At 41.7% G+C, this 20,204-nt stretch overlaps 2 protein-coding genes across 2 annotated transcripts in view; both read left to right on the forward strand.

The window, feature by feature from the left end:
• si:dkey-247m21.3 (5-hydroxytryptamine receptor 4) overlaps positions 1-3,584 on the forward strand; it is a 39,713-nt gene extending 36,129 nt beyond the window's left edge. The window contains exon 7 of the mRNA XM_068705917.1: positions 746-3,584. Within this exon, the coding sequence (XP_068562018.1) occupies positions 746-839 (94 nt within the window). The 3' untranslated portion in view covers positions 840-3,584. The remainder of the gene's footprint in view (positions 1-745) is intronic.
• Positions 3,585-8,481: 4,897 nt separating this feature from the next.
• On the forward strand, positions 8,482-19,564 carry slc26a1 (solute carrier family 26 member 1). The gene is given in 9 exon segments (XM_068705918.1): positions 8,482-8,524; positions 13,931-13,954; positions 13,957-14,396; positions 14,812-15,018; positions 15,688-15,934; positions 16,043-16,274; positions 16,752-16,935; positions 17,143-17,430; positions 17,564-19,564. Coding segments are annotated over 9 exon segments (2,247 nt in total). The 3' UTR covers positions 18,146-19,564.
• Positions 19,565-20,204: the final 640 nt, after the last annotated feature.

Below are 20,204 nucleotides of genomic sequence, written 5' to 3' on the forward strand. Positions count from 1 at the left end.
TACTTAAGTCCTCCACAGTAAAGGGCTTTTGCCACTTCAGGCTAGTTTAGGGTTTCTATTTGTACATAAGGCTGTAAAACCACCAGAACATCATGGACAAATAGCAATTTAGATTTTTAGAACTTTTTGCTGCTGTTTTTTCTTGAACTCAACAGACCAATGAACACATACAGCACACACAGAACCACAACATATTTTCCTTTTTGCTATGTTAAATACTTTTTACATTTAAGATGTAATTTTGCCATTATAAACTAAACTTTTTCCTGTCTCCCTCCTCTTCCTCCTTCTTGGCGGAGGACTTTGCTGCCCACTCTGAGAAGAATGTCGACAGTAGTTCCCAGTCGCTCTTAACTCATTTCCCATGCCTCCTTCCTCTTCTATTCCCACTGACTCTACTGCAGAGACTCTGATCGTATTCCTGCCAGCAGAGTTATGAGGCCTTGACCTTAACTTTTCCTCCTAACCTTTTCTTACAATACCAATCAGAGCTTTTTTTTATTTGATTATTTCAAACAGACAATTTGACTTTTGTTGTATTAGTTTTTATTGTATTAGTTTCATTTTCATTGTGCCGGTCTTTGTGATGATGGATTTCTTGGCATCAGAGACATTACATTTTAAAGTCAGCAGGAAAACCTAACACACGTAAATCATTTGTATGTAGGGTAATCCACGTAACCGTGAGCTGGGAAGGGTGACGTAGTGTAAAGTTTGCTGAAGAACTCTCTTGTCTCTTTTTCAGATTGTCATTCCTGCCAAATCGGAGCTACAGCGACAACGGGCGGACGATGCTGGCCAACGAGCAGGAGTCCCAGGACTCTCTTGGACAACTTTGAGGACGCCTTGACAGAGCTCTGACATCATCAGCTGATGTGGGGGACCTTTGATTCCGCTCAGAGAAGCAGAATTCTTGGCCTGTGTAATCTCAACAGTCTACTGTGATCTGACCTGAGACTGAGACTGGGGTTATCTCAGCTGGATATTCACTGTATGATCCAGAATCCTCATTGGATGACTACATGTATGATTACATGTATGATGGTGCTGTCCAGGGTCAGAGGCACTATTGCAGGCCATCAGATGAGTGCAGACAGTCAGATCTGACTCTTGGTCGCTCAAAATGAGAAACAAAATAAAATGTAACCATATTGGTGCACACCAAAGCACTAGTTTTACTTGCGTCCATGGACCGAGACATTGCCAATATTTTTTCCAGGTTCTCATTCTAAAACCCGGAGAACTGTTCTTCTCGGTCGGACATCGAGGATCACAGGATGTGAAGATGAAGTCAGAGGTCTGGCAGAAACCACAGCAGACTACATGCCAAACTCTGGCTAAATCGATGAGTGAAGCTCGAGGCCTCTTCTGCTTTTAAACCTCTGTTATGGCATCCCTCCATAGTTATAACAGAGGTCACTGCCAGCTGGTCACGCAGGTGACTGCAGCTCTTATTAGATTTAAAGTTCGGTTTATTGTCGAGCAGTTTGTATTCTTGTCTTTTACCAGCATTGAAAGCACTCTGAAACTGCTGAATGTAATGTCAAAAGTAGACGTGTTGTTTTTTTTTTATCTTTCATTTTGTATTCCATTTTGAAATAGGTGTAAACAAAACACCAAAGGCCCAGGATGTGAAAACAGGAATGACCGACTTCACAGTCTTGCAGTTTGTGATGAAATACAGCCTCATATCAAACTTCTGTCTTTGACCATTGTGATGAAACACTTGCCTAAACCTTTCATGGCACATAAAATATTGTTGCACTTACCTCTGGCTGAAAGTTTCAAAATTGTGTCGCATGTCGTTCCACAACCAACAGTGATGTTGTGTTGGTTTGGTTGTGCGGCTCTACGTCACCGCAGCAAGGGTCAAAAGTTTAATTACCAGCGTTTACTGCGAGGAGACATGAGTAGGAATTCACTCTTTTATTTTTTTGTAAATGAATAAGACATGGTTTAAAAGCACTGAAAGTACATATACATACTCAGCATACAAACAGATATACTGCCATACATGTATCTCCAAAAGTAAAAGTTTCAGGAATCTGAGAAGAAGAACTCTGTGGTGAGAATCGTCATGAAATGTGTTTAAACACAGAGAATGTGTACCGTGCATTATATGCAGAAGACACCTTGAAACATGAAGACGTATTTCAGATTTCACTGATGTTACATGTGGCCTGTTCACCAAATATACAGTATGTTAACGCACCGAATGTTTGTTTCCTGTGTTGGGCTCAATATGAAAGCTATAGCTGATGGAAGGCCGAAGAGAAGGAATGATCCTGAAGATGGAGACTTGTGATCCTCAAATCAAGTATCTCAATTACATTCAATATTTATAATTAAAGTAAGTAATAATCTATTTTATTATTTTGATATTTGGGCCTTTTTTTTGTATAATTCTTTATACTTTGTCAGTGGGGTTCTACTGACTGGCACACAAAATACAACTTTTTCAGAAAAGGCTGATTAATTCCCTAAAAAAGTAGGCACTGTAGTTTTTAGCAAATGTTTCTCAGACAGGAGTGAACTGAAATTATCATCATGATCATTTGACAAAACTCAAACTTTTCTTTTTTTTGTGGCACATTATGAGCATTTCAGGGAGCACTCATTTCACACAGTCTTTAAAAAAAAGTGAGAAGAAGTTTAAAATAAATTGAGAGTTTATTTCGTGTTGTTCGGCACAATCACTATCTGTTGTTCTTTCCACAGCGAACTTGAAAATTAGAATTTGCAACATTTCAGCAAGCGATATGAATATTATTAATATGATAGTGCATTCAGGCCAGGGTGAAGATGACTCCAATGAAGCATTAGAGACCTGTCTGCGTCGTTAAGTTGTCTCGTGGTCCAACTGTGTTTTAAAGCAGCATTAAGTGATTTTTCACCACTAGGTTAATATTCACTCTCCTTTTAGCTTTGATTTGGTCATTATTTTCTAAACCAGACATTTTGTTTTGCGCTCCCTGCAGGTTTGTGTTTTGGATATCTAGCATATTCTCAGCATGTTTGAGCCAGTTGGCTTGCAGTGGGGAGGCCTGTGAGACCAGGGCTTTGGGAAAAAAAAAAAAAAGATGAATAACAGGAGGCTGAAATATCTAAATACAGCTAAAATTGTTATCAAGCTGCAGAGTGGGTTTGGTAGCACTAGTCACCAATTCACATTACTCCATCTTATTCAAAGGCGGCTTCAAAAATGCCTCTAACCCTGATTTAACTCTCCTCCAATGCTTGCTGCTCAGTTTCCATATCTTAACTCTCTCTCTCCCTCTCTGTCTGTCACAACATGATCAGGAGATGGACACACAGAGGTGTGATGCCAGCTCAGCCGCCCACACTTTGTCATCGCTTTTACATTTACATTTCTCTCTGCATCTCTGCCTCAGATAACAACGGTTAACTCATCGTCTTTCCTTTTTTTTATTTTCAATGCACAACCTCAAAGTCCAACTTCAAAGACGACGAGCTGAATGAATGTCTTGTTACAATGTGACAACTTTTACTAGTCCACTGTGCCCTGTATTTCATCCATGTTGTGTGCAATGGAGATGGTGAATAAACAGAGAATTTCAGAACGATTTGGTGCAAATATTGATTAATATCAGCTCTATCAAATGTGGCAAAAGTCTTTTGAGCCACGCAGATTTCTCCAGATCTGGACTGTACTGTCATATTAAGAGTTGTGTAGTGTAGTTATGGCAGATTAAAACTGCATGAATTTATCTATATTGGCCACTTGGTGGCAGCACAATAAGCTACATTTATATATCTCCATCGCCAAAATATCTTAGTCAGAAAATGCTTAATTTAGAAACTCAAAGTCCTCTCTTATTTATGTATCATGACCCCCAAAATCACTTTGTCACCACCTAAAAGGGCCCAATCATTTTTTTTACGAACCACTGCCCAGAACCGGTCAAATATGGTGAAAATACTCACATCAAGAAAATGCATTTTTTCCCCATTTTAGGCAGCTAGACTAGACTATTTTAGTCAGAACTCATCGTATCTTGAGCTCTGTCTTCAATAAGACAACACGAACATCAAGCACAGACTAATATTATTCTGTGTGGGCCTAAAACACATTTTTAACAATCCTTTATTGCTGCTGGCAGCAATTACACACAAAGCCCCTCGTCAGGAAGCCTATTTGGTAACAGCAAACACGATTATCCCCAATCATTCCCTCCGCCTCTGAAAAACAATCTTCACACTGATTTGCTAGGTTGATTGGTGCTGACCCCCCCCCCCCCCCACCCCAAGTCTGCTGGCCATTAACCAATCAGGGAAAATCCAGAGGAGGAATTCATTATTCTGTGAGCCCTCTCAAAACTCACTGCCTCCAACACAATCTCTCTGGGCTTACTTACTGTCTAAAGCATGGAGATCTCAAGGCTTTGCCTCATAGCACAGCAGTGCCAGACCTGGACCTGGGTTTTCTAAAAAGCATCTAGGCTCCAAGATTTTTTTCGGAAGTACGCAATGGAACGCAGAAATATGTTTAACCCCATGAGAACACCGATCCCGTATTTTATCCTTCTATGGGCTGCTAGAAATTAGTCGTGTTATTTTTTGTTCCTGTGTGAATCCAGCCCAATCTGCTTTTCTAACAGATATCTCCACTGAAAAAATAATTTGCTCAAGGAAAGTGTGATAGGATTTTAAAATCTTCCTGGGGATTTATCACTTATCTCTCCGGATGTGGAGGTAAGAGGTCAGCCTCAACATCAAAGCAGGAACCCTGAGCTGAGCCCGGTTCAGGATGGTTCCCATAGAAAAGCTCAGGGAAGCAGCTGTGAGCTGCTCATTGCCAGAGGTGGATGGGGGAGTTAACCACACGAACGAACCAGTTAGCCCTTATCCTTCATATGTTTTCTCTTAAAACACCCCAAAAATACTGTTTCGATAAGGCATAAATCTGACCTTTGGGTCACTTGTCCAGCTTTCTAGTGCAGTATCTTTTTCACCCCATTGAGGCATACCAAGCCGTAATGGGCTCATTACTGCCCCCCTTTGAGGCCAGAGGACCAGAAACACTGGTTTTTGACAGTAGGTGAGAACTGCAGTTGCAGTGGGTGGCCACAAGGAGCAACAATGAGCCTATTCCACACACGAAAACAAACTTTGAAGAGTGACGCCAAGGTGAGATTTATGCCCTAGAAGAAGTATAAGAATTAAAAGCCTTCAAGGATTGGTTTGTTGAATGAACATCTGATTAACCGAGCTTCTCTATGGGAACCATACAGGACTGACTCGCCTGGTCATTAGCCTCGTTTGAGACAATTCAGAACCAGCTGCCCAACAGAAATGATTTTGTGTCTGTAAAACTGATGTTGTCAGAAACCTAATGTATGTAAAAATGCATGCCAACATACGGTCGTACTCGAGAGACCACAGAAAGAAGAAAGAAAAGAAGTTGGAAAAGTGTTGTTAAGTATTTTATCTGGGTTATATATATATATATATATATATATATATATATAGGCTGCCTGTTTCATTCATTCATTGATTTAATAAACAGCGCCAGGTAGGCAAGCTGTAGACACACCTACGCCAACACAACAAGCCATGTGGAATGAGCACCGAGACCCACAACCTGCTTGCAAATACTGCAACCATCCTGCGTGAGCAATGTGTGAATAATGTAACTGGCACACAGTGAGCGCGTTCAGTTACCAGACTTCACGGAGAAAGAAAGCGGCATCAGCTGCTGTAATGTCAGCTCTAACACCCTACCGCCTTATCTCCACACTGCCACTAGATGTAGCTACAATGCAAGCAACTAAAATATATATATTTTTTTTAGTTCAGGTTGACTGTGACTTTATATTGTGGACACCATAAACAGTTTGATATGTCACAGTGTAATCACAGCTGTAAAAGAAATACAACTACTGAACTATTGTGTTTTGGGTTCAGGGTCCTGGTACTGTGCTCTGACTCTCTGTCACAGAGATCCATCATTAACGTCGTTAGTGACACCTGTGCTTTTCCTACCATGACAAAACATATCTTCTGTTTAAAAAAAAAAAAAAAAAAAGGCCTGTTAAACGGCAATGCCAATGTCACAGTTGTGCAACACATTCAGCTGAGACAAAACCTAAACTGTCACTTATTGTTTTGCTTTTATTGCAGCATTATTTGATGACCTCCGCAGGGTTTTACTGCTGATTTCAAACTCCACACTGAATCATTTTCAGTTAATTTTTTTTTTACAAAAACAATAGCCTACAGCATTGCAGTTTCATTGCAAGTTGCCAACGAACTAAAACGATTTAGTGCACTTATTGACACATATCAGTGGCAAACGTTTCAGTCCTCAGATGTGCATCTGCGCTTACAGCTTCTGGCGTTCAGGTCACATAAATACATCTGCCACAGGTGCAATCAATTAGCAATCAAGTCAATTGAGTAGAAGGAGGAACTTCTAAAGGCGCTCGTTAAAATGAAAAGAAAGAAGGAAAGAAAGTTTAAATGAATGATTCAGGTGTTCTTTTCTTGCACCCTTTATTATTGAAGCTGTCAGTGACAGTAACTGATTTGTTACATGCATGCAGTGCTGTACAGTATGATTTAGCCAAACAACTTCAAACAGTAAGAGGGTTGAATCAGAGGAAGCAGGTTCATTTGGCTTATTTTTGTCTGTAAAAGCAAATAACCTTGTAAGCGGTTAAAAATGAATGTTTACCCGGTTGATCAGCAAACAGCAAACGTTCACATTTTTTCATGCTGCTGGTAAAATGTTAACTTTTTTTTCCGCTGAGTCAACAGGATGCTTCTCTTTATACCTAACCTCACTCAAACACTGATACCAGGCCTTTAACTTTCTCAGAGATGATTAAAGTAAGCGGCGACTCGACAGCATGGCATTTTGTGTGCGTGACTTTTCCTGCGTTACAGCTAATCCTCCTTAAACATTCACGTTCCTCGCAGACAATTCGAGGGGTTAATAATAATACGAATGAATAAACTCTTCACAGTTCTGCTGCAGGACCCTTGTAACCCTTGGGAAATGTTGGGGGAGAAGAGGAGGTTAAGTGGTGGCATGTCACGGGGTTATCAGGAAGTGACAGTAAACATTGTCTCTGTGTTTGGAGAAGGTCTGACAAATGTTTCTTCTCACAGTTTTTACAGGTTGTTTTTCTTTAATAGCTCATCCTGCTACAAAATTATTATTTTCCTACGAATGTCCAGCAACACCAGTGCGCCTGTGAAAGCCCCCGCGGTGTTTGTAGGCAACACAACTACTTAGTTGGGTTCAGGAAAAAGACAATATGTATGGAAGTCAACACTTGGGTTGAAATAACTAAGGAATTGGCGTTACTTAAGGACAGAAGTAATGACCCAAATAAGTCAACATTTGGGTTACAATAAATACAGAAGTGGCATTACTTAAGCATGGAAGTTACGTGATAATTAAGTCAGCGTTGACTTCTGGTTTCACACGCGACACAAACTCACCTGGGTGAAAGTGAAAGTCTGGCTCTTTAGCTGCCAAACGCACTTTGTTCACCAGCTAGACACTGACTTTGTCTCCGTTTGGGGCTGAGCAGATAGCGCTGATGAAAGCCATAAGAGTGAACCCAAACTGCAAAGAAAGTGTGCCGGAAAACCAAAACAAAGAGGTGAAAGACAATGAAACATGTTTCATATAACTGAGAGGAAATGCAGGGTGGATTTATACTTATCTGTTGGTTTGTCAATGTCACTGTCAATATAAAAATATTCCAGTTTTAAGTACTAAACCACTTATATGCAGTATTGTAGAATTTGTTTTGCACTAGTTTTGAGGGAAACTCACAGGTTCATACATTACCGATCTGTGGTATCGTCCGTGTTCAAAGTTTTATATTTAACAATAGGCTAAATAATTCACTGAAAAAAGCTGGTACTGTAGTTTTGTGCAAACGTTACTCTAACGGGAAACTATGCAGTTATTAGAGACCTTCATTATGGGCGGATTTATACTCACGTTATAAAATGATTGATTTAGTGAGTATTTCTGGCAGCAGGACAGTGTTTGTGGGATTGACTCCAAACAACTACAGGGCCGATGTTAATCATGTGTGGCTCATGGATGATGTGTTTCTGACAGTCTCTGGATGATAATGGAGCTCTTGATAAGGTGCATAAACATAGAAATGTGAAGTGGTAATTTATTTTTTATTTTTCACTAACTAAGGCAGCTGCAATCCAAATACCCACATGCACACATGCGCATCAGCAGAAGCTTAGTCACCATGGTAACCATCATCCGCTGGCAACAGTCCCTCCTCCCTCCCTCCATTTCTCCTCTCTCCCCTCCCCCCTTTGCTCGGCTCCAATCCACAGACAGGAACGAGACGGTGGGGGGGGGTTGCTGCTCCCATCATGCTTTGCAGAGGGAAGCAGGAAGAAGACAGAGGCAGTCAGTGAGCAGCAGAGGGGACAAATTGACAGACTGATGGTGGATGCAGAGGCACCAGTCAGGGAGGTATGGCTGATGCTGCCTCCTGTTCGCTGGTCTGGTCCTGTCTGGGTGAGTCCTTCCTCGTTTGACCTGTCAATTACAAGGACAACAGACAAACGGTGTCCAAAAATGCATGCTGGACAGAGGATGCAGCTTGTAGACGGTGGGGCAGACAGATGATGCTGCCGGTGGATTTAAAGGAGCAGTGCAGTAATCCTCTCAGGCTGAAGGGAGAGGGGTCAACAAAGGCGACAAGACAGGCGGAAAACTCCTCACATGTTGCGATTGTTTGGCTTTGTCTGCTTTTTTGTCGGTCGGAAGTGATATTCCAGTCTTACTGCGCATGGATTATGTCATGTTAACCACACAGACACACACACACACATATACCAAAAAGAAGGCCCCTCCCTCTTTATCGTTACATATGTGAGTCCAATCTAAACTGTGACCGACTGTATTTGGAAAAAGTAAACTGCAATGTTTCCACACTGACAATGATGCCATTCAGTCCAGCATATAATGCACACAGGGACGCACCCACACACTTCTACCAACACACACAGACCCACTTTTGTCTAAGTCAGTGAATTTTAGTCATGATTATTATAAAGAAAATCAGAAGCTCTCTCGTAATCTCTGGGTCTTGCTTCTTATTAATGATAACATTACATTACAACGCCAGTATTTATACCAGAGATAATTGATTTTAACACTAATTTTTATCAAATTAGTGTCTTAAATTAGCAGGTCAGATTGTCTTAGGTGGATGTCTTACGCCTCCGATTATGAGCTCAGATTCCTACAAATGTATATGATAAAAGAGAAACACTTCATATACACAGTAGATGTAGATCAGTAGCTTTACAATACAGTCTGTTGGTTTTGATTCAACCTGGCAGGTAGAACTCACCATTAGTTCCCCTTTTCCACAAACAACACTGATCTAATCTGAGTGTATTTGCTAGAAAACGTATATATAGGTTGTTTCTGGTGCCGTTCACACAGATAACAGGGGTTTATCTTTTGTTTGCTGTGCAGTCCACTCTGTATCTTCATGATGTATTTAAACAGCATGGCATGCTGACATAGGGGTCTGTGCTCACTTTTGCAAAGGTGATTGCTGGCCCTGGTCTCCTGCAGGGCAGACATACTCTGTGATTCAGTAACCTCTTCCCCAGAGTTACCTCCTCTACACACACACACACACACACACACACACACACACACACACACGAATGCTTTCTTGTTGGTGCACATGTTGACAAGCCCCACCCACTCTTGTTGACCGAGCCAATAGGCGGACTGATTGAGGGTGAGCAAAGGGCTGCTCTTATCTCACTATTTATCCAGCAGAGATCACACTTTCGTCTCCTGTTATCCGGCTGCTTGGATGCCATTAGAGAGAGAGAGAGAGAGAGAGAGAGAGACGCATAAAGAGAGGAAGAGAATGAGAAGTTAAGGGCGGCCAACACAGAGCTGATTTAAACCAGACCCATCAGAGACTCGTGCTCCTGTTTGTCCCTGTGCCAGTGACTCTGCAGGTGAGTGCGTTGTCACACATGACTGGAACTGTGTGTCCGAGAAAGAACCACTGATGCTTTTCAAAGTTTCTATTCCATCTGGAAAGCATCTTAAGAGTAGTGATAATACGACTGGAGCTGGAGAGTAGAAAAAAGGTGCTGTTGGTAGCACAGTTTTGATCATCTGCAAGTGATAAGATGTCTACGGCACACACGTCATTTCAGAGGACATTTAAGAATGTCTACGGTCGTTCATTGTTGGAGTAACTACTTTTGAACAGGACGTCCCACAGTTCTGCTCTAATGCTCCAATCAGGAGGATTTCCCATTTTGGTTTGATTTGATTTTCAGAGATTTCTGCTAATAAGTTACCTGATTTTGGAAACCGTTACTTAAATTGTGGAGTTGTTGGTTGGTCCTTTCTTTAGCCTTGAAACCAGACTTTTATTCTTTTTTTTCTCTGAGTAATTTTCCACATGAGTCCTCTTATATCTAGTTTATTAAAGTCAAGTACGTGGGAATGTCATTTTAGTTGTAGTCACTGTTTGTTTAACGATTACTATGTTATAACCTGTCGACTGTTGGCTTTGCAAGTTCAGTTAAACATTAAGGTTTGGAGAATGATTCGCACCTGTTCTCCAAATCAACATCAGCCACAAAGCAAATTTGGAAGTCTGAAGAGTAATGGGCTCTTGCTAAATTCTCATGCAAATTGAACAGATTTTTATTTGGTTGTCAAGTGGTGAAACTACCAGCTGTCACGGTTACGTCACGTTCGAAGACTCAGCAACTCAGGGTCTGACTGACGCATGAGGTTTTTAAAAGTCATGATATTTGTCAAAAAATGTGGATATCTTTATACTTTCGGTCACCATAATCATACCGTAATGTTTTTTTTTTATATTTACACATGCCTAATACATAACCAGTCATTATATTTCAGTTGTAGTCAACTGCAGTGGACTGAAAAAAAGTTCATATTGAAGACTTTATATGACTTTGGTGAATAAGGAGTTCTAGGGAGCTGTTTAAGAAGTGAAGCCAGTTATTTTCACCCCTTTAGACTTGTAACATGACTAGATAAAAAAGACTTCAACTTTACATGGAAGGCAAAGAAAGGAAGCTACACAGTCTATGGTAATTTCTGAGCATGAAGTGGTGATTCCTTTATCACATGATTAAAGGACGGATAACAGTGATTAGAAACGGTTTACAGAAACAGCTTTGATCAAATGTTTCCAGCACTGTTCAGGGCTGACGCTGAAGTAAATCTTATTATTTGGTTCCAAAAGGTCCTCAGTGTGACTCCGGCCATGCTCAGCACTCAATCAGGTGTGTTTCTTGAAAGAAAACCTTGTTTAGGTGGACATTTTGATGGCAGCAGTGTTGAACACGAACGTGAAATTGCTACAGGCTCATTATTTATGTCCCGTGTCCTTTATCTGTTAAAAAGGTCCGGTTGGATTTGTAAGACGCATATAAACACAGACCGGCCTCTGTATTGGTTTGTTTTCCATGCAAAGTGAGCAATTATTGTCGCGCAAAGTAAAACTGCCAAGAAACAGTGAGTAAGAAAAAGAAAAAGAAGAAAAGACTGAATGCTGGAACTTGAATGTGACTTAAAAAAAAAATGCAAAACCACAAATCTGATACACATAAAGTAACTCATTCCTCTATTCCTCTATTCTCCATCCCCCTGTCATATCGGTCCATGGCAGCTGCTAGCGCTGCCACAGGAAGTCTAAATCACAGCACATACCAGCGTTGTGATGGCAGAGGCTGATAACACATCATTTAAAGTGTTTAATGGTTTATGTGGCATGCTGAGACGCAGCTGCTCCTGAACACAGCTAACCTTGTGAGAAAGGCTTTCTGCAGCCCGTCGATCACTAGTGTCATTCACTAGTGTCATTCACGAGTGTCGTGAATGTGTTTTGTGGCTTCCGTTTGATCAGTTACGGTTTCTAAAAACAATTGAACCAGTTTCATGGTATAATCTTCCGTGGAAACACACTGAAACCTGATTAGGACCATCATGTAACGCTGACTCAGACAACTGCTGTAAAGGGTAGTTTAAGTAAACCCCTGATCGTTCTGACCCTGTAGGGGAGAGGGTGGGGGCAGGGGATGTTCAGGGGTAGATAAAAGGTCAACAGCATGTGCTGCATAGAAGTGGTATACGTCATCTTTGACATGAAGCACAAGTTCTTCTATTCATAAATCAGAAATGGATATTAATAAACAAATTGAAATGATTGAATGATGGAAGTATATGTTCTCGTAAGTTGTTGATACCATTTATTACACATGTTTGGTGCTAAATTTAACCATTTATTACCACTCGAGAATTGATTATGTCAATTATCAAAAATCCCATCCAAGACCTGCAGGACCACCTTAGAGAAAATCTCTGTGATTATCTTACAGGTCATTATATACAATGACGTTACGTTTTTGACATGGTTGCACCAATTGATGCTTTAGGTTTCATCCGTTCTGGTTTCATATGACACCAGTAACTTCACTCCAGCTTTAAAACTGAGCCAGCTACAGCCATGGAGAGTGAGTATGTTGGCCCTGGCTGCCGGCGGCCCGTCAGCGTGCAGAAATGGAATACAATAGTCATTGCTATGTTTCATTAGTGTATAATCACCCAAAACTCAGAATTGTTGTTTTCGTCAGCTTAGAAAAAGTCCTTTATATCTACATCATTCCATGAACCATGTTTCTACAGCAGACTAATTTATAAAATGGCTCGAGCAGGAGCCTTTTGCATTTTTACACAACCTAAAGGTAGGGATGGGTACCAACACTCGGTATTAAACGAGCCCCAGTGCTACATTTTTAAAGACTGGAGTGTTAATAAATCCCGATGTTACTGGTGTCTTTTATTGGTACTTTTGAATGTTTTGCTTTTGAAAAGCTCCTCCGACTACACTCACACAAAGACACAAACCCACAGCACAAACATTGCGAAGTCAGAGAAAACCTATTTCACTCTGCTCTGTCCAAAGTCTCTCATCCAAAACATGTCGGCAATCCGTCAAATTGCCATAGAGCTATGGGGCTGACAGGGCTAAAAATGTCACGAGTCCATCTCTAGAGATCTTTCTATTTTCCATAAGCAGCTCCAAGATTGATTTTACGTTTTTTTTTTTTGCAGTCCATATAAAGACATTCTCTTAGCTCTCCTATTGCTCTGGCATACTTTTAGAATGGCCCTGTCCTCGCTTAGCCTCAACCTATATATCAGACCGCAACACACCAGAGCAGATAACCAATCAGTTGGCCTATCAGTGTAGTGAATAGTTAAAGTGTCAAAACATAGAGGCAGTTCAAGTGAAGGACTGGCAATGATTTGGACTAAAGTGGACAAAATAACCCAACGCTGTATGTTTATAATAATTTACAGTGTACATGCCTACAGTACTATCACGTGCTCACAACTAAACGTCTCAGTCACTGATTAACCTGTGTTCTGGAAAAAGGACAAAATGTTCGTCCATCATCTTTCCCTTGAAAGACGTTGTATGGCCTGTACTGTTGCACAACCATTCATTGAAGTTTAACAGGACAATTTCCTTGGGTTTACTATTTGATTTGCACAATTGAATTGTTTTGGAAATAACAAAGTCAATCACCGTAAAACACTAAATTCATAATCCTGACTGAACATTCACTCAAAGGGCCGTTTGAGAAGTTTAAAGGATGATTTACCAACCCAAAAAACTACAAATAGCCCCCGGGTGAATATGTAAATGCCCCAGAATTAAAAAAATACCGCAGCAAACATGCTTAGTGTGAAAGTGACGTAACAGGAAGATATCATATTTTATTTATGGACTGAAGTCATCTCTATTGACATTCACTGTTTCCATGTCCCTGTCTTCGTCCTGTACGTCTCCCTCCCCTCTCTCCCCACGCCTCTTTTTTTTCTCTGAAGATGATCTTACAGGAGCACAGCTGACCACATTATCCACCTCCCCTCCCTCTCCCTCTCACCTCGCTGCCTCCTCTCCCTCCCTAAGACCATGGAGGAGGTCACCAAGGTCACGCCGCCCGTCCTGGAGCGTCGGGCTCGCCAGCGCCAGCCCACGGTTTCAGTGCTCAAATCCAAGCTGAAGCAGGGTGTGACCTGCTCGGTGCCCAGAGTCCGATCCACCCTGACCGGGTTTTTCCCCGTGGTGCGCTGGCTGCCTAAATACAAGCTCCGCGAGTACGTCTGGGGCGATTTGATGTCCGGGGTGATCATTGGTATCATCTTGGTACCGCAGGCCATCGCCTACTGCCTGCTGGCAGGAGTGGGTCCCATCTATGGTTTATACACCTCTTTTTACGCCAACATCATCTACTTCCTCATGGGGACGTCCAGACATGTCTCTGTGGGGATCTTCAGCCTCATGAGCCTCATGGTTGGACAGGTACTGCAATGGATCACAGGTGGCAAGCAGCGATCATACAATTTGGGTCCGTCGTAAAACGCTGATTTAAATTGTATTATTTTGAAATGGAAATAAAAAAAAGGAGGAAGATTAAATAAAAAGGGTAATTATACATTTTAGCATGCATTGGAAACAAAGCAATTTAAATAAGTAACCCACCATTTTTTCATAGTTGCAGATTTAAATGGGTAATAATAATTTGCACTATTAAACGTTTTGAAACATTATTAGAACATTTACATTGTTTCCAATTATTTCCAATAGACTACTTGTCACTGGGAAGAGGTTAATTAAGATCGTCGATCACTTAATGCCACTGAGAATTGTACTTTTTTTCACAGTTGTACTTCTTATGTTTTATTTAATAGATTAATTAAGACTTCTACTTATGCAGGTGGTGTATAAGGAGATGTTCCTGGCAGGTTTTGACCTCAATGAGGACTCCACAGCGTCCGGCCCTGATGTGTTTAATGCCACACTGGGCACTAATCTCACCGCCGGTAAACTTCACACTGTGGAGCTAATGGGTCTGCAGTGTGGGAAGGAGTGTTACTCCATCAGCATCGCTGCTGCCCTCACCTTCCTGGTCGGCGTCTATCAGGTAATATATGCAGATGCATTACTTTTTTTTTTTTGTAGCGCTTTGGAAAATGCTTTTAGGCCCTCATTTTATTGTTATCTAATTATAGTGAAATTCTGCAAGCAGTTTCTGTGGTAGGGCGATGGTGGTGACAGCGATGGTGGCACGGTGCCGACATCGTAAATGGGCAATAATGTAAAAAAGTGAACCAAAGTCTTTGAGGCTGTACTTTGATACAGCGTTGCTTGGAGGTAAATGCTATCATTGGTGGGCTAACTTGTTCACAGTGACGATGTTAACATGCTCATGTTTCGTACTTATTGCAGGAATTTTGGCACAAGCCGAAAGTTTTGACCTCATGATAGCGCTGAATAAAAAAGTCAGGGGATCACTAGTTAGTATCTAACAACTCATCCTGTGGGGAAATGAATGTATCCAAGTTTCATGGCAACCCATCCAATAGTTGGCGAGAAATTTCACTCCGAACCAAAAAATGTTAACCTCATTTATGGCATGAGAAGAAAAGTTAGGGGATCACCAATGTCATTAATATACATGTAGAAACTTTTTTTGTAAATGATGAGATATTCCATTTGATAAGTGACTCACGTCTTCATTCCCATCCATCTCCTATCCCTCTCGTTCTGTACGTCCTCCTCTCCCCACTCCGCCGCCTAATCTCCTCACCAGGTTGTGATGGCCGTGTTTCGGCTAGGCTTCGTCTCTGTATACCTTTCGGCTCCGATGCTTGATGGTTTTGCCACGGGAGCCTCTTTCACCATCCTCACCGTGCAGGCTAAATACCTGTTGGGTCTAAAGATCCCCCGTCACCAGGGCTACGGCACAGTTGTCGTCACCTGGATCAACATCTTCGCCAACATTCATAAGGCCAACCTGTGTGACCTCATCACTAGCGCCATTTGTATCTCTGTATTAGGTAAACACCGCCAAGAAAGACATGGAACGAGGCATCCAGTACTGGCCGTACATTTCTATAGCCTATAAAGCAAATTCTTAAATAACAATGGTATTTTTGTTATTGTAGTGGCAGGGAAAGAGATCCAGGAGCGCTACAAGGATCGTCTTAAGATCCCTCTGCCGACTGAGCTGATAGTCGTGGCAGGAGCTACCCTGGCCAGCCATTTTGGGGAGCTGAACAGCAATTATGGCTCCAGCGTATCCGGTCACATCCCCACAGGGTTCATTCCTCCCCAGGTGCCCAGCTTTAGTCTGATGTCCCGGTTGATACTCGACGCCATTCCTTTGGCAGTCATTAGGTAAATGAGTAACACATTTAACAACATTTGCTTGGCAGCCACGTGTTTCTGTTATATGGATTGTTACAGATGCAATTTAGTAGCTGGATTATCGTCTGGCAGGGAGGTATATATGCCCTCATTATCTGATTGCATCTCTTCAAAATTCATTCAACTTTGGACACTTCCTACTCTATCTAAAAAACATATATTGGCTCATTTGAATGATGGTAACCACTCGCCAATCAGCATTTTAATATGCCTTGAAACAGTTTAAAGCGATATACTCGCAAGACAACAATTGAGTCTTAATTAATACGTTTTAAAGATGAAAAGAATAAAGCTATCTCTCCCCAAGTAGTAATTGTGTGGGGAAGAACAAAATGGACGCCCTAAATGCATGTTTACATCAGGTCGAAACAGTTCTTCACATGCTTGAAAGAGCAAAGTCTAATTCACAGGCTCAATTGGTAAACCAGCTTTCATTTTATCTTGCAGTTTTGCCTTCACGGTGTCACTGTCCGAGATGTTTGCTAAGAAAAACGGCTACACGGTTCGTCCCAACCAGGAGATGCTGGCCATCGGCTTTTGTAATATCATCCCCTCCTTCTTCCACTGTTTCACCACCAGTGCAGCATTGGCAAAAACCATGGTGAAGGACTCGACAGGTTGCCAGACACAGGTGAATTTCCTACTTTTGGAAATTGTTTGAAATGCTTCCCTAAAGTTGACAAGCTGTTGCTTTCCTTGCCCGAGGGAAAGGTTTCTAGGAACATCACTAAAGTCTGTCCCGAGGAGCAAAACATACCGCATTGTATCTGTTCATGCTCACTGTAAAACCTCTCTTTCTTCCTCTCTTTTTCTCTCCATTTGTCTGCTCCTCCGTCAGATTTCCAGTCTGATCAGCGCCATGGTCGTCCTTCTCGTCCTTCTCTTCTTTGCGCCTTTCTTCTACGCCCTCCAGAAGTGCGTTCTGGCCTGTATCATCATTGTAAGCCTCCGTGGGGCACTGAGGAAGTTCAAGGATGTCCCAGCTAAGTGGCGCGCCAGCCGGAACGACGGCATCGTGTGGCTGGTCACCATGTCGGCCACGGCTCTGATCAGTGTGGAGCTGGGCCTCGTGGTCGGAGTTCTTTTTTCCATGATCTGCATCATCTTTATGACCCAGAACCCTAAGGTGAGTAATAGACTTAATGCTGATAGTGGTTTTGGAAAGCTGATACAAATGACAATAATTCCAGCATGTGAAAAGACAATTATTGGCCTTCGGTTAATCTCATGATCTAATCTAATCTGATGTCCGATGCCAGGTCTCTCTCCTGGGCCGGGCCAAGGACGCTGATCTTTACGAGGACTTGGACGAGTACAAGAACCTTATGGCGCCACCTCGGGTTCAGGTATTCCGCTTCCAGGCTCCACTGTACTACGCAAACAAGGACTCATTCCTTAAATCCCTCTACAAAGCTGTCGGAGTTGAACCTTTCTTGGAGCTGACTAAGAGGAGAAAGGCGGAGAAGAAGGCCAGAGAGATGTCCTCGAAGCAGGGCAAGGCAAACGGGGATAAAAACAACTCTGAGGTTGTTATAGGACTTGTACAAAGAGAACTGGCTTTCCACACAATAGTCTTAGACTGCTCGGCCATACCCTTCATTGACTCAACAGGCATGGCCACATTTAAAGTGCTGGTCAGTGAATATAAAGAGATAAGTGTGAGCGTGCTCCTCGCGAACTGCAACACCTCAGTCATTGACGCCCTGCAGAAAGGACAAGTCTTTGGGAAAAATGACAAAGACATGAGCAGCCTGCTGTTTCATACAGTTCACGCGGCAGTTCTTCATGCCAACAGTACATCTGCAGCAGCGGAAAGCAGGTCAGAAGACTCTGTGGTTTAGAACAGCTGGAAGAAGAAGGAGTTTAGGTATGCTAACATGATGTGAGGTGTGCACATGTCATACTGACAACACTGCGTACTGCAAGTTAGCTTTGAGGTCGCTATTTAGGAGGCTTTGTTCCAGAAAAAAATAGGGTAACCAAGAGTATTAAATAAGGAAAAGTATCCTGTCAAGTTACTGTTTGATGCTTTGCGCCCTTTAACGCCTGAATATTTGGTTCCGACGTATATCATAAAACTGTTTTCTCCAAATACACTGGAATTTTAATATCAGTTCTAGCAACAAAAAAAAAATATTTTGTGGACCGATCATTTTGCTAGTTTAGTCTGTAGACGCTCCCTCCTAACTGTCCTCTACGGTGGCCTTACAAAAAAATAAGGAAGCACAGCATGTGGTTCATCAAACCTCTGTAGTCCAAGCTTTGAGTCATCCAGCAGATTTTTGGATGTCATTTTTTTTCAATATAGGAGACGCAGATGAAAATACCACAAAATGACAGCAGGCAACGGTAACAGGTACAAGTAGTGTCAAACTCCCTGGTTCGTTCATATTAAGCGCTGATTAATAACCGAGTCATATAACACATTTGTGTCACTCTGTCAAAAGCAACGTTCACTGAAATGAAAGCTGCTTTAACTTTTTATATCAATCGGAAGCCTTTGGCCAAAGTCCATAATGGCTCTGATCCAGGAGTCCAGAGTCCACACATGAAGATTCAGCCACTATTATCAGTATTTCATGATCTTCTAACTGTGACATTGGCGCTCAAAATCATGTCTAAAGGCCAGTTAATGAAACTCTCCCTGACTGAAAGAAGAGGCGCTCGTTGGTGGCGGGAACAGAAGCTTTACGTGACTTTTTTCAGCCTCGGTCTCGCGCCGAGACAAGCCTTGCCTTGAAAACCTTGGCTCATTACAGCATACTTGTACTCTTGCTCTGTTCTCTGGTGACCCATCGATGGCAGCTGTACCTGCTTTAGATCTGCTCTCGTAAAAATAAAGGATTTCACACACGTCTGCAATCTGTTCTCAGGTGCTGGATGAAAGCAAGTTATCATTCGGTGCTTTTTCCTTTCAGTCTTTTATCCTGTTGCTGCCAAGTGCAAAACTTGTCTTGTAAGTACCCCAATTCATGTTATACTTAAAAAATGATGTATTTTTACTTTTACTACTTTATCATTTTGATGAACTGCCATTGTATTAAAATATAGACATTTGTGTTATATTTTCCTACACTTATTTTGTCATCACCCTGTTTCCATGTATTCATGGAACTTAAATCGTCACACGTTTTAGATTTGTAAAACGTGTCGTCTGCTTGACTTCAATTATTGACAGTGTTGACATTCAACACTCCTCCACAGTGCGAACACTGCCTTAATGTTCAATACTTGAAATAAACTGATACGTTTTTAGTGAAGAGCTTGTGTCTGTGACTGAATTATTGACATTAATAACAAACATTTATCACAGCAAGGGAATATCTATTAATGACAAATGTTACTTTTTTTCCGGAAAAGGAATCGATATCCTTTTCTGGGCGAGGTGCTACAACTCCTACTACAACAGGAGCCATTGCCCCCATGGTCACACAAACCTCACTTCATTGTCCATTAAATCTAGAGCTGCAGCCAGCAGCTGGTTAACTTAGCTTAGCGCAGAGACTGGAAATATGGGAAAGTCTGAATGTACAAAGTCTGCTTACAGTGGCAGCAGCTCTTAAGGTCACTAACGAACACTTTTTATCTTGTTTGTTCAATTCGTACAAAAATTGAAGTGTAAAAATGACAATTCAGCTTTTTACAATGGGGTTATGTGCCTGAGCAGTATCTTTCCGAACCCCCTATAAAAAGGCAAAGTGTTGTTTTTTTCACTTTGGTTTTTCTACACATTAAATAAAAATGTAAGGAGTGCAGGTAGGCCTATTTTGTCACCTATGGGTGACCCAGGCTGTTTTCCCCGTATTCAGTCTTTATGCTAAACTAAGCTGCTGCTTCCAGCAGACAGACATGACAGTGGTATCAATCTTTCCATCGCGTTTTCCATAACGCTCAGCAAGA

The sequence above is a fragment of the Cebidichthys violaceus genome, unplaced genomic scaffold (genome assembly GCF_023349555.1).
Source record: "Cebidichthys violaceus isolate CVI_PGR_0920_01 unplaced genomic scaffold, fCebVio1.0.p SCAF_12, whole genome shotgun sequence".
Taxonomy (NCBI): Eukaryota; Metazoa; Chordata; class Actinopteri; order Perciformes; family Stichaeidae; genus Cebidichthys; species Cebidichthys violaceus.